This window comes from Triticum aestivum, chromosome 7A, assembly GCF_018294505.1.
Source record: "Triticum aestivum cultivar Chinese Spring chromosome 7A, IWGSC CS RefSeq v2.1, whole genome shotgun sequence".
Classification (NCBI taxonomy): domain Eukaryota; kingdom Viridiplantae; phylum Streptophyta; class Magnoliopsida; order Poales; family Poaceae; genus Triticum; species Triticum aestivum.
In genome coordinates this window covers 608232475-608246390 of record NC_057812.1, presented here as the reverse complement: position 1 = coordinate 608246390, position 13916 = coordinate 608232475, and the positions used below count along the sequence as shown (strand labels likewise).

General features: G+C 45.4%; 1 protein-coding gene across 1 annotated transcript; it reads left to right on the top strand.

Annotated features, from left to right (window-relative positions):
* Positions 1 to 4339: 4339 nt before the first annotated feature.
* Positions 4340 to 7490, top strand: LOC123152622 (glycosylinositol phosphorylceramide mannosyl transferase 1). Its single transcript, XM_044572122.1, has 5 exons — positions 4340 to 4920; positions 5025 to 5406; positions 5515 to 5678; positions 5802 to 5872; positions 7053 to 7490. The coding sequence occupies exons 1-5, from the start codon at positions 4682 to 4684 to the stop codon at positions 7211 to 7213; spliced, it is 1017 nt and encodes a 338-aa protein (XP_044428057.1). The 5' UTR covers positions 4340 to 4681; the 3' UTR covers positions 7214 to 7490.
* Positions 7491 to 13916: the final 6426 nt, after the last annotated feature.

The following is a 13916-nucleotide window of genomic DNA, read 5'->3' as shown; positions in this document are numbered from 1 at the left end:
ACAAATCAAATAATTACAAAAACAGTCAAAGACTAAGTTTAGAAGTTTTTTTAATAAACCTGACTTTCTTTTGCACTATTATATAAATTTTCACGAATAAAAACCTAGCATTGACTTCAGGGCATTTTTTCTATTATTGGTCACTATTCACACTATTTTGGCCGAATTTTTTGTTTTTTTAAGAAGTCAACTAGGATTTTTATTTTTTTAACTTTTAAAAATTTATTTCAAAAGTATTTTCAGATTTTTTTGACTTTTTGTTTAACTACTATTTTTTTACATATAAGGTATATATACACTCCTAAACCAAACATGGGCATCCATCATTTCTGGCTTTTCATACTCCCTCCGGTCCTTATATAAGAATTGCTTGAAGTCAAACTTCGTAAAGTTTAACCATATTTATTGAAAAAATATCAACATCTACAATGCTAAAGTTATACAATATGAAAATTTAATTCACGACGAATCTAATGATTATGATTTCACATTGTGAATGTTTGTATTTTTTTTTCTACAAAGTTGATCAAATTTTACGAGGTTTGATTTCAAACAAATTTTATATGCGAACTAAAAAGACCGGAGGGAGTACATCCCATAGCCTTGTGAAAACATTATCTAGTTTTAACTCAGACCATCAATCAGTCATGTGCCTGTATTGTAGAATAACTGTAGTTTTCGTGATCCGAGGTTGTGTCATGGCTTACGTTATCTTGCGCAGCCCCCCTCGCACGGTCACACGGTGAAGTCATGAGCCTTTGAGGAGTGGATAGATTTTTAGCCGCCCTCGCACAGTCGCAGGTAAGGAATCGTCGCAACGACCCTCCTTTTGAAAACGACGGAAGCAGTTTTTTCCGCCATACACAACACTACGTCTCCTACTACTCTTTTTTCTTTTTTGCGACAGAACTACTCTTTTTTTTCCTTTTTGCGCGAAAAGAGCGACAGAACTACTCGTATTAATTAATTCACTAGTAAATTCCAACTGGACGCGTCTGTGTATGTGTGACAGTGTGAGCATGCGGATCTGAATCCTGTGATCCTCCCACCACGAGGTGGTTCTCAATGAAGGGAGCTCTCTTTTTTTGAGACAGAGAGTGATCAGAGTTTTAAATATAAATATACCATTATCAATTTTGTGTAATATAATTCATAAATTATTAGATTAGTTCTTGTTCAAACCTTAAATTTCGGACAGCAAAACAATTATGAAGTAACACAACAATTAGAAAAGAGTTGGGACCCTCATGGTTGGAATTTTTCTATCATTGATTGCAATTTTTTGTTTGTCAGAAAATATTTTACCATCATCATCCAACTAAAGGAAACTTGTTTCACAGAGTCAAGAAAGAGAGAGAAATCAACTTTCATATTTTCAAGGGCAAGATCAATTGGTTACAACAGCCCCAAAAAAGTCATAAGAAACAAAAATCCAAATCAAACTTCAATTCATTAGTTACCTTACAAAATTATTTCGGTACCAACAATCCAAAGCGGATACATATCTTCTTCTTTTAGAATAAGAGCAACTGTAGCAGAGTTGTCATGTTGGCAGCCTCCGTAACACATATGAAGCGCACTCCATAATGTCCAGGACGAAGCTGCCATGGAGGAATTGGTTTCAGCTGACACCAGTCATTTTTTGTTTCTTCAGTAGTTTTGTATTAATATTTGCTTAATTGCACAGATGACACCGATATTGCACTACTGGAACCATAGGAATTTCTTTCTAGCTTCATCCCTGATAATGTTTTGGAGGTTGTGGAGGCTGTGTGCAAACACAAAGTTGACATAATGTGGCCTCTATATTTTTCGTGCAAGTAGGACACCATTTGTCATTGGGTCATATTTTCTTTCTAGCATATTTACAATAGTTTAGATAAAACAATGAGTATTTCAACAAATATTATTACAAACCATTCTGGATAGAACAAATAATCCAGATGCACAAATATCTGATCAAAAAAATTTCTAAGCAAAACTAAATGAATTTGAAAGAAATTTAAACACACGATCTCTCAACTAGTAGCCATTGATTCTCAGTGTCCGTCAACTGATGATGGGAGTCCCGGTCTTCAATCTTTCGGCACGCCTTCAGAAATGCTTGAATGCGACATGTGTGCCCACAAGGCGTGACGTTTGTGCCAATATTTTCATAGTCCATGGGGTCTGGTATATTCCTCTCATCCTCTATGATCATGTTGGGTAGGATCACACAGCATGTCATGGTATTTGCCAAGACAACCTTGTTCCAGAAATGAGCAGGTCCCGGACAATTGAGAATCTTGATTGCAGTACTCCAGTGCCTTCTCCATGTATTTCCTATGAGCTTCTTGCACCTTGGCGAAATGCTTATGTTCCTGCTCTTGAGATTACAAATTGCCTTCACAAATGTTAACAATGATGTATGGCTGCCATCGGTCAGGTAGTAGCCTTGGGCATATTGATGACCATTCACCGTGAAATTGCAAGGTGAAGAAGTACCAACAGCTAGCCATGTAAAGAGATGAGATCTCTATGGGACATTGATGGTGCTATGAGATCTAGGCAACCAAAATAGCAATGCAGATCCACAGATCTTCAGAGCCAACATCTTTCAAAATTATGGTTGGATCCTTGCAATGCCCGATGAATTGACAATGCCAGGTTGCAGGGTAATTCTTACACTCTAGTGCATAGAGTCAACACTCCCTAGCATCACAGGCCAGCCGTTTGCTTCATGCATCGCTAGAAGCCTGGCCGTGTCGCCCGAAGTTGGGTGCATGCATATATTGTGGTCCATAAACACGCATCGCATTTCCAGTGAACACTTTCGTGCACTTGGTTGTTGTATCTTCGACCATTTGAAAAGCGTCATCCCATGAATCTGCAAGAGAGCAATATGCAATCCTCCTAAGTGTTGTGGCCATCTTCTTAAAAGGGAGAAAACCTAGGAGACTAGCAGCATTTCTTTGTTTTTGAAAGAAAGGTTCATTGGCGTGCATGCCGTCCGGAATTCGATAGAACAACCATTTGGTCATGCAGAATTTTTGTGTGCTGATTCATCGTCGGGTTATTGCACTACGAGTCCAAGAATGAAACCATGGACGCGAAAGAAGACAAGGTGATATTGATGGTTGTTGAATGTATAGCATCAACCATAACAAAGAGTAAGCCTCCGAGATGGCAGGTTGGTCATTCCAACTAAGAAGAATCGAAGGCCATGAGTGACACATGTTCGATTACTTTGTGTCAGGTTGTACTTTCCCACGGTACTTGTTCCAGCGACACTTCTGCATGACCAAACGGCGACACTTCCGTATGGAGGTCCATCATCCGAATCATCTACACATAATGTGGGTCCTATGTCATCTGCACGAGTCTATAAGCCGTAAACTAAATCTACAAGAAAATGTTGGGAAGATTTATCTCTAGGCAAGTCATCGAACACTTGGGCTCCCTCGTAGCATCGTCCTTATCAGAGCACTGAACTCCATCATCTTCGACGGTGCCCGACCATTGATCAGCCGCCTTGCCCAAACCATCCATGATTATGTCCGAGTCTGGGCTATGGCAGGCGCCAGCGGGCTTAGCATGATCATCCCCACAACCTAGGCATTACTGTATTGGGGCTGAGCATCCCCTTGTTCTTCTGCTCACTCCGCGGCCGTGGCTACGCCTTCTCCTCTGTGTAACATAGGTCGTGAGTCCATGACCCGCAATCCTGTACTTTCTAACTCTCCCTATCAACGGAATGATACACATCTAGGGTATTCACGAAAAAATGTCATGGAACACTTTGAGGTCGTGCGACGGAAGTGGTGGCGTGACGGGCCTTGCAGTGGGAAGAAGGCGCGGGGCTGTGATGAAGGGCAGGAGGACCTGGAAACGGCTCAACTAAGGCGACATGGGCCAATTCATGTGTTCTGGGCTTTGGACGTGCGACGAAACGAAGATGGCGCGGGAATGCGGGAGGCGGCTAAAGGGAGCGCGCGTCCTCAAATATCTGTCATGCCAATATTTTGACGGATGAAGGGCGCGCCATATCGCCTCGTCCAACCTCCAAATATGAAGCCGTGCGCTCGCCAAAAATTATAACGATAGAAGGTGGGACGGCCACTCTGCTCAGTTGATTTTTTCGATCAAAATCGCCGAAAGCCATAATGGTGGTTATTATAGCGATGGGGCCGATATGACGACTAGAGCTCTAGAAAGTGTACTCCATATAACTTGGTTAACTCAGATTATCTCGCAAAAAAGAAAATAACTTGGTTAACTCAGATTAACTATTCTTGAGTGAGTATGTTTCTCACTGAATTTGTGCGCGCGGTCCATGCGTAGCCGAGATCGGAGGGGAATGTTTCTTTACGCTGCCACATGCTCCAGCCAGCTGACCACCGTGGGTGTGGCCCAACCACCGGAGATTCTTCCGCTGCATCTGCATTAGGAAAAGCAAGGCGATCTCAGCTCAGCTCAAGTCAGCTCGCCCTCCTCTCTCTCAGCTCCGCCACTGGCGTCGAACGAGCGAGTTGACCAGCACTACTACTTCAGTGTCGCCATCGCCGGCCGGTCAGTGGTGCACACTGGGCACACGCCAAGGCCTCGCTCGCTCGCCGTGAAAGCTCGCGGTTTCTCTCTTCTTCCTCCTCTGCCCGCGGCTGCTTCCGCGACGCCGCCATCGTCTTGGGGAGCGCTGCCTGCGATGCTGGGGATGGCCAAGCAGCTGCTTCAGCTGCAGGCCGCGACGCACCGGTGGAACGGCGCCCGCCGCCGCCAGCCCCTCGCCCCCTCGCCCCCTCGCCACGCTCCCGCGGCCAGAGCCGGCAGATTCGCCGCCTGCTTCCTCGCGTGCCTGCTCGCGCTCGCCGCCGGCGCCGTCCTCACGCTCTGCATCACACTACACCGCCCGGAGCCCGATGCCTCCGCCGCCGCCTCGCCACGGTGAGTACTGGCCGATAACCAGCCACAGGTGACGCGTACGCCACCTGCTCGACTAATTACCCGCGGCAGCGGCGGCTAACACCGTCCTCCTTCCTCCCCCTCAGCGGCAGCGGCTACGCCGTGGTGATCAACACGTGGAAGCGCTACGACCTCCTGAAGAGAGCCGTCGCGCACTACTCCGTCTGCGCGGGCGTGGACGCCATCCACGTCGTGTGGAGCGAGCCCCGGGAGCCGCCGGAGGCCCTGCGCCGGAGCGTCCTCAACTGCAGCCGCGCCGCCGCCGACGTTGGGTTCGTGATGAACAGGGGAAACAGCCTCAACAACAGGTTCAGGCCCATCCAGGGGCTCAGGACGGACGCCGTCTTCTCCGTCGACGACGACCTCGTCGTGCCCTGCTCCACGCTGCGGTTCGCCTTCGGCGTCTGGCAGAGCGCGCCCTCTGCCATGGTCGGCTTCGTGCCCCGTATGCACTGGCCTGCTGACCCGGTACAAGTGCATCACTAGCTGTATTTCTGCATACTAGTGGATCATTATTTCCTCTGCATGGATACTATTAGAAAGTCGTTATGTTAACTGAATTAATTTCCTCTGCAGAGAGGCAACACCAAAGAGTACAGATATGGAAGCTGGTGGTCAGTTTGGAGGACAGGGACATACAGTATGGTACTCTCGAAAGCGAGTTTTTTTCATAGGCGGTATTTGGATTTATATACCAACCACATGCTACCGTCGATACGCGATTATGTGACAGAGAATAGGTATTTATAACTCTATATTGCTGCATCAACATTTGTAGAAAGTTTTCTTCAGTTATGTGTATTATGCTGCCTGAAATGATACCCTATGTAGGATCTATTAAGATTTCCACCAATGCTTGGCAGGAATTGTGAGGACATTGCTATCTCTTTTCTTGTTGCAAATGTGACCGGAGTTCCACCAATATGGGTTCAAGGTCTGTAAGCATCCCTGCGCACCATTTAAATTCATCTGTGCTATCTGCTGAAGAACTTATACACCCTTAAATTTTTTTCGAGTTAATTTTTTATAGTCTTATTTAGTTGAATTAGTTCCCACTTAATGCACTGAAATGATCTTCACATTTGCTCTCACTTCTCAGTATTCAGAAATTCCATCATTGGGGAATTACTAGTGATGCTTAGTTTTACTTAAGGCGACAAATGTCTTTCTTTAGACTGTCAATCTTGATGCGTTTTTGCCTGTACATTTTGCCATCCAAATGGATTATCAGCAGAAACAGGGACCTACAGATGATATCCTGCCATGCCCAACCTGCCATTCAGGAAAGCTTGTGAATTGAATATATTCAGACCCCTTTCCGAAAAAAAACTGAATATATTCAGAAGAAGGCTTCAGTTAAAGCATGTTAATTGTGTGCACACAGTATCTCATCTGCGAAGAAAGGGAGATTTCATTTAAGCCATAGCGGAGCTACATCATCATGCACCGCGCCAGCGATTTCCTCAGGGTAATTCCTGAGCCAATACGCTGTGTGGCCATCAGTGATGAAACTAGGCCATAGGAGCATTGAGTTCATCCTCACAACAGTCTGACGATGAACAGTAAAATAGTTATTTACCAAAAGTTTTGTCAGATTGATGACTTAAATGGAACCCAGTTGTTGTATGCAAGATTTTCCCATGGCGGACATGAACACGACCTATGTTGCTGGTAAATGGCTTACGGCGTTGCGATCACGCGAGGCTTTCGGAACTTGAACTTGATATAGTTAAAATATCTTAATTCTTAGTTGTATGTATGTTGCTATCAAATGTGATAATTTCCTCAAAATTCCCAATTGAACAGTGTTACAATTACTCTACCCATCACTCTAGTGTCTATTAGGAGAACAGCTAGTCTGAAAATTTGTTGCTTTTTCTGTATGCTGGTCAGTTACTTTTAGCATTACTTGAAGTGCCTTGTTTGAATTAGCAACAACCATATGGAAGCAATAAAAAAAACTTACTGCAACAACCAGTAGAAGAGATAGGAGTAATGCTAATTTGATGTCAATACAGAAAACCAAAAAAGAACTAGCCATGTAAACATAATAGCCTGGATGTTATTGTTATCAGGAGGTCACACTAATGCCCAAACTATAAATTTTACTGCAGGAAGGATATATGAGATCGGATCGACCGGTATCAGCAGTTCAAAAGGCCATGATTTGCGGAGATCTAGATGTTTGAATGCATTTGCTTCCATGTATGGTCTTATGCCTCTGGTAGCGAGTACGGTCAAGGCTGTTGATAGCCGAACTAGCTGGTTTTGGTGATACGGTTTTCAGTTCAGTTTGGTTTGGTTTGTCTCTGTTTTGCCTTTCACTTGGGTGCGGCCTAGCACATATTACCAGGCTAGTGTACTTGTGCATAGTTCACCAGGTCCCAAGAACACAGGTTGCAAGATTACACGTAATGCGCGAATTCAACATAGAGTGGCTGTTGCAGGACTACAGCTCTTTGTAAAGTATGGCTCTTTGTAAATTATGTGCAGGGAAACTGAAACTGTTTGTGAATTGTGACATTACTCGAGTCAAGCGCAGTACAGAGTTCTGTTTTTGTCTCCAGGTACTGACATTGCACTTGAAACAAGGGCATGATGTATTGCCTACAAAATACCTGCAGGGGTCCTTATTTTTATGGGAATCACAGGCCAACTTCTGAGAAATGTGTGCGGCCTTATTCAGTCGAATGATACTTACATTTGGTCTAGATATCACTAGTTTCACTTATCCTTGGAGAACAAGATGTCTTGAGATTTTCAATGTTTTATTTGCCTGTGCGTTTCATAATCAAAATTTATTATCAGCAATAAGCAAAGCTAGGGACTAAATCCTGATACACTCTCATCTAAAGAAAGCATCTCAGTTCTCGGCTTCAGTGTATATACTCAAGTTACTTTCAGTTTCATAGCTGGCCGAGTAAAGCATATCACCCGGCGAATCCGCTGCTCTCGCCCTGGGAGAGGATTTGTGGCAAGATTCACGACATTGGGTCGTGTATAGACAGAGTTCGATTTTCCCTTTTGTGTGTAATGCATTCGTATATCATGCCGATATACCTATTGGTGTTGGGTGTGTAAAACATATAGTTTGAGAAACTGCTCGACACCCTAACCGGGGTGTGGCTATCTCGTTATATAGGAGTACCAAAGGATACAATACAAATACATGTGTATACAAGGGTCTACGTATATATACAGTCTAACACCCTCCATCAATCTTAACTATGGCCTGAGGTACAAAGCAAGTTAAGATTGCGCCTACAGCCTACAAACTGTGGTTATGGAAGAGGCTTCGTGAAGATGTCAGCAAGTTGATCTTTTGACGAGATGAACTTGATACCGAGGAGCTTCTGTGCAACGCGTTCCCGAACAAAGTGATAGTCTACCTCAATGTGTTTCGTCCGAGCATGAAACACCGGATTAGACGAAAGATAAGTAGCACCAATGTTGTCACACCAAAGCACTGGAGGATGAGCAGGAGAGACTCTCAATTCTCTCAACAAGGACTGAACCCATATGATCTCAGCAGTCGCATCCGCAACTGCTTTGTACTCAGCTTCAGTACTGCTGCAAGACACTGTAGCCTGCTTGCGAGCATTCCAGGCGATCAAGTTAGGACCAAGAAACACTGCATATCCCCTCGTGGATCGCCTGTCATCAGGACTGCCAGCCCAATCTGCGTCTGAAAATGTTGAGATCTCACAAGACGGTGCAGGCTGGAGAAGCAAACCATAGGAAGCAGTGAAGCAGACATAATGGAGGATACGCTTCGCAACTGACCAATGAGATGTCCTAGGTGCCTGGAGATACTGACAGACACGGTTGACTGCATAGGAAACATCGGGTCTGGTGATAGTAAGATACTGCAGACCACCAACGAGACTGCGATACTTAGTAGCATCATCAGGTGGAAGAAGATCTCCATCAAGAGCAGACAACCGATCAGTAGCAGACATCGGAGTGATAGCATGTTTACACTTCAGCATTCCAGCACGACGCAACAAGTCCAGGGAATACTTCTTTTGAGTAAGAGTCAACCCAGCAGAAGACCGCGAAACCTCCAGACCAAGGAAAAAGTGCAGAGCACCTAAGTCCTTGACAGCAAAATCACCACTCAAGGCAGCCACAAGACGATCCGCATCGGCATCGGAGGAACTAATGAGGATGATATCATCAACATAAACCAGTAGATACATCGTAATCTCTGGACGTTGAAGAAGAAATAGGGACGTGTCAGCAGTGGAGGGAAGAAACCCCAGCGCCCGAAAAACAGAGCCGAGGCATGCATGCCACGCACGGGGAGCCTGTTTAAGTCCATATAGCGCCTTAACAAGACAACAGAGATGACGAGGACGTGCAGGATCCACAAAACCCGGCGGCTGACGCATATAAACCTCTTCCTCCAAGACTCCATGCAAGAAAGCATTCTGCACATCAAGCTGACGAAGAAACCATCCGCGAGTAACAGCAAGAGACAACATCAAACGAATGGTAGTGGGCTTGATAACTGGACTGAATGTGTCTTCATAATCAAGACCATACCTCTGTTTGAAACCCTTGGCAACAAGCATTGCCTTGTAGCGCTCAATAGAACCATCAACATCTCTCTTTACTTTAAAGACCCACTTAGAATCAATAACGTTAACACCAGTCACTGGAGGAACAAGATGCCAAGTGTCATTCTTCAGCAGGGCCTGAAACTCCTGTTTCATCGTGGCACACTAGTGAGGAATACCCAGTGCAGCCTGAAAATGGCGAGGCTCAGCAGTGGGATCCGCATCAGTATGAGCCATGCAGGCAGCGAGCCATGCGACGGTCCCATCAGTGTGTTTCTTTGGCTGAAAAACGCTCGTCTGGCTGCGTGTTCGAGGACGAAGAGCAATAGCAGTGGGTTGTGCTGATGATGTCGGACTCAGCGCAGCCGACTGTTGGGGATCGTAGCAGAAATTTAAAATTTTCTACGCATCACCAACATCAATCTATGGAGAGACTAGCAACGAGAGAGAGAGAGAGAGGAGTGCATCTTCATACCCTTGAAGATCGCAAAGCGGAAGCGTTCAAGAGAACGGGGTTGATGGAGTCGTACTCGTCGTGATCCAAATCACCGATGATCCTAGCGCCGAACGGACAGCATCTCCGTGTTCAACACACGTACGGAGTGGAGACGTCTCCTCCTTCTTGATCCAGCAAGGGGGGATGAGAAGTTGATGGAGATCCGGCAGCACGACGACGTGGTGGTGGAAGTAGCGGGATCCCGACAGGGCTTCGCCAAGCACAAGCGGGGAGGAAGAGGTGTCACGAGAGGGAGGGAGGCGCCAGGGCTTCAGGTGCGGCTGCCCTCCCTCCCCTCCACTATATATAGGGGCCTAGGGGGGGGGCGCCGGCCCCTTGTAGATCCCATCTAGGGAGGGGGGCGGCAGCCCTAGGGGTGGCTTGGCCTCCAAGCCAAGTGGAGGCGCCCCCACCCCTTAGGGTTTCCTACCCTAGGCGCATGGGAGGCCCAAGGGGGGTGCACCAGCCCACCAGGGGCTGGTTCCCACGCCCCTTCAGCCCATGGGGCCCTCTGGGATAGGCGGCCCCACCCGGTGGACCCCCGGGACCCTTTCGGTGGTCCCGGTACAATAGCGATGACTCCCGAAACTCTCCCGGTGGCCGAAACTGGACTTCCTATATATAAATCTTTACCTCCAGACCATTCCGAAACTCCTCGTGACGTCCGGGATCTCATTCGGGACTTCGAACAACTTTCAGTTAACCGCATACTAATATCTCTACAACTCTAGCGTCACCGAACCTTAATTGTGTAGACCCTACGGGTTCGGGAGACATGTAGACATGACCGAGACAACTCTCCGGTCAATAACCAACAGCGGGATCTGGATACCCATGTTGGCTCCCACATGCTCCACGATGATCTCATCGGATGAACCACGATGTCGAGGATTCAATCAATCCCGTATTCAATTCCCTTTGTCTATCGGTACGATACTTGCCCGAGATTCGATCGTCGGTATCCCTATACCTTGTTCATTCTCGTTACCGGCAAGTCTCTTTACTCATTTCGTAACACATCATCCCGTGATCAACTCCTTGGTCACATTGTGCACATTATGATGATGTCCTACCGAGTGGGCCCAGAGATACCTCTCCGTTACACGGAGTGACAAATCCCAGTCTCGATTCGTGCCAACCCAACAGACACTTTTGGAGATACCCGCAGTGCACCTTTATAGCCACCCAGTTACGTTGTGACGTTTGGTACACCCAAAGCATTCCTACGGTATCTGGGAGTTGCACAATCTCATGGTCTAAGGAAATGATACTTGACATTAGAAAAGCTTTAGCATACGAACTACACGATCTTGTGCTAGGCTTAGGATTGGGTCTTGTCCATCACATCATTCTCCTAATGATGTGATCCCGTCATCAACGACATCCAATGTCCATGGTCAGGAAACCGTAACCATCTATTCGATCAACGAGCTAGTCAACTAGAGGCTTACTAGGGACATGGTGTTGTCTATGTATCCACACATGTATCTGAGTTTCCTATCAATACAATTCTAGCATGGATAATAAACGATTATCATGAACAAGGAAATATAATAATAACTAATTTATTATTGCCTCTAGGGCATATTTCCAACAGTCCCCCACTTGCACTAGAGTCAATAATCCAGTTCACATCGCTATGTGATTAACACTCAAGGTCACATCCCCATGTGACTAACACCCAAAGAGTTTACTAGAGTCAATAATCTAGTTCACATTACCATGTGATTAACACTCAATGAGTTCTGGGTTTGATCATGTTATGCTTGTGAGAGATGTTATAGTCAACGGGTCTGAACCTTTCAGATCCGTGTGTGCTTTACAAATCTCTATGTCATCTTGTATATGCAGCTACCACGCTCTATTTGGAGCTATTCCAAATAACTGGTCTACTATACGAATCTGGTTTACTACTCAGAATCATCCAGATTAGTGTCAAAGATTGCATCGGCGTAACCCTTTACAACGAACTCTTTTACCACCTCCATAATCGAGAAAATTCCTTAGTCCACTAGTTACTAAGGATAACCTTGACCATTGTCCTGTGATCCATTCCTAGATCACACTTGTACCCCTTGACTGACTCATGGCTTGGCACACTTCAGGTGCGGTACACAACACAACATACTTTAGAGCCTACGTCTTAAGCATAGGGGACGACCTTCGTCCTTTCTCTATTCTGCCGTGGTCAGGTCTTGAGTTTTACTCAATACTCATACCTTATAACACAGCCAACAACTCCTTCTTCGCCGATCTATTTTTGAACTCCTTCAAAATTCTGTCGTGGTATGTGTTCGTTTGAAAGTACTATTAAGCGATTTTGATCTATCCTTATAGATCTTGATGCTTAATGTTCAAGTAGCTTAATCCAGGTTTTCCATTGAAAACACTTTTCAAATAACCCTATATGCTTTCCAGAAACTCTACATCATTTCTGATCAACAATAGTCAACAACATATACTCATCAGAAATTCTATAGTGCTCCCACTCACTTCTTTGTAAATACAAGTTTCTCATAAACTTTGTATAAACCCAAAATCTTTGATCATCTCATCAAAGCGTACATTCCAATTCCGAGATGCTTACTCCAGTCCTTAGAAGGATTGCTGGAGCTTTACATACTTGTCAGCATCTTTCAGGATTGACAAAACCTTCTGGTTGTATCACATACAACCTTTCCTCAAGAAAAATGTCGAGGAAACAATGTTTTGACATCCTATCTGCAAGATTTCATAAATAATGCAGTAACTGCTAACATAATTCCAACAGACTCTTAGCATCGCTACGAGTGAGAAAGTCTCATCGTAGTCAACTCCTTGAACTTGTCAGGAAACATCTTAACGACAAGTCGAGCTTTCTTAATGGTGACACTTACCATCATTGTCTGTCTTCCTTTTAAAATCCATCTGCACCTAACAGCCTTACGACCATCAAGTAGTTCTTTCAAAGTCTATACTTTGTTTTATACATGGATCCTCTCTCGGATTTTATGGCCTCGAGCCATTCGTTGGAATCCGGGCCCACCATTGCTTCTCCATAGCTCGTAGGTTCATTTCTGTCTAGCAACATGACTTCCAAGACAGGATTACGTACCACTCTGAAGTAGTACACATCCTTGTCGACCTATGAGGTTTTGTCGTGGAATTGTCACGGCAGATGTCCTAGTGTGAGGACTTTGTCGTGAGGCCAACGCATCTATGTAGTAGCTTGAAGGGGTTGAGTGGGACGAGAGACGCGATGTTTTACTCAGGTTCGGCCCCTCACAATGGAGGTAAAAGCCTACATCCTGCTTCATTGATATTGATGATGATGATCACGGTTACAAGAGTGCTCTATCTCGAGAGCTATTGTCTAAACCTAACTTGTCCAACTTGTGGAACTTGTCAATCTTGTATGTTGCTCTGACTGCTTACCACAGGGACGACGTGTATCCTTCTACGCTGGCTCTTTTTCATCCAACACATCACGAGCTTCTCGATCTCTGAAGAGATCCCTCCAAGAACTCATCACCACCGTGCGCGGGCCCCACGGTGGGCGCCAACTGTGGTGGAATTGTCACAGCAGATGTCCTAGTGTGAGGACTTTGTCGTGAGGCCAACACATCTACGTAGTAGCTTGAAGGGGTCGAACCTGGGTAAAACATCGCGTCTCTCGTCCCGCTCAACCCCTTCAAGCTACAACATAGATGCATTGGCCTCACGACAAAGTCCTCACACTAGGACATCTGCCGTGACAATTCCACGACAGGTTTGGTAGTGACTTGATCCGAAGTTTCATGATCACTATCATAAGCTTTCACTTCAATTGGTGTAGGTGTCACGGGAACAACTTCATGTGCCCTGCTACACACTAGTTGAAGTGACGGTTCAATAACCTCATCAAGTCTCCACCATCCTCCCACTCAATTCTTTCAAGAGAAACT

Bases quoted from the DNA above. Each gene is read 5' to 3' on its own strand.
- LOC123152622 (XM_044572122.1), top strand. From the start codon at position 4,682: ATGCTGGGGATGGCCAAGCAGCTGCTTCAGCTGCAGGCCGCGACGCAC. The intron at 5,407-5,514 runs GTACAAGTGCAT...TTTCCTCTGCAG, and splicing joins TGCACTGGCCTGCTGACCCG to AGAGGCAACACCAAAGAGTA. The intron at 5,873-7,052 runs GTCTGTAAGCAT...ATTTTACTGCAG, and splicing joins TCCACCAATATGGGTTCAAG to GAAGGATATATGAGATCGGA.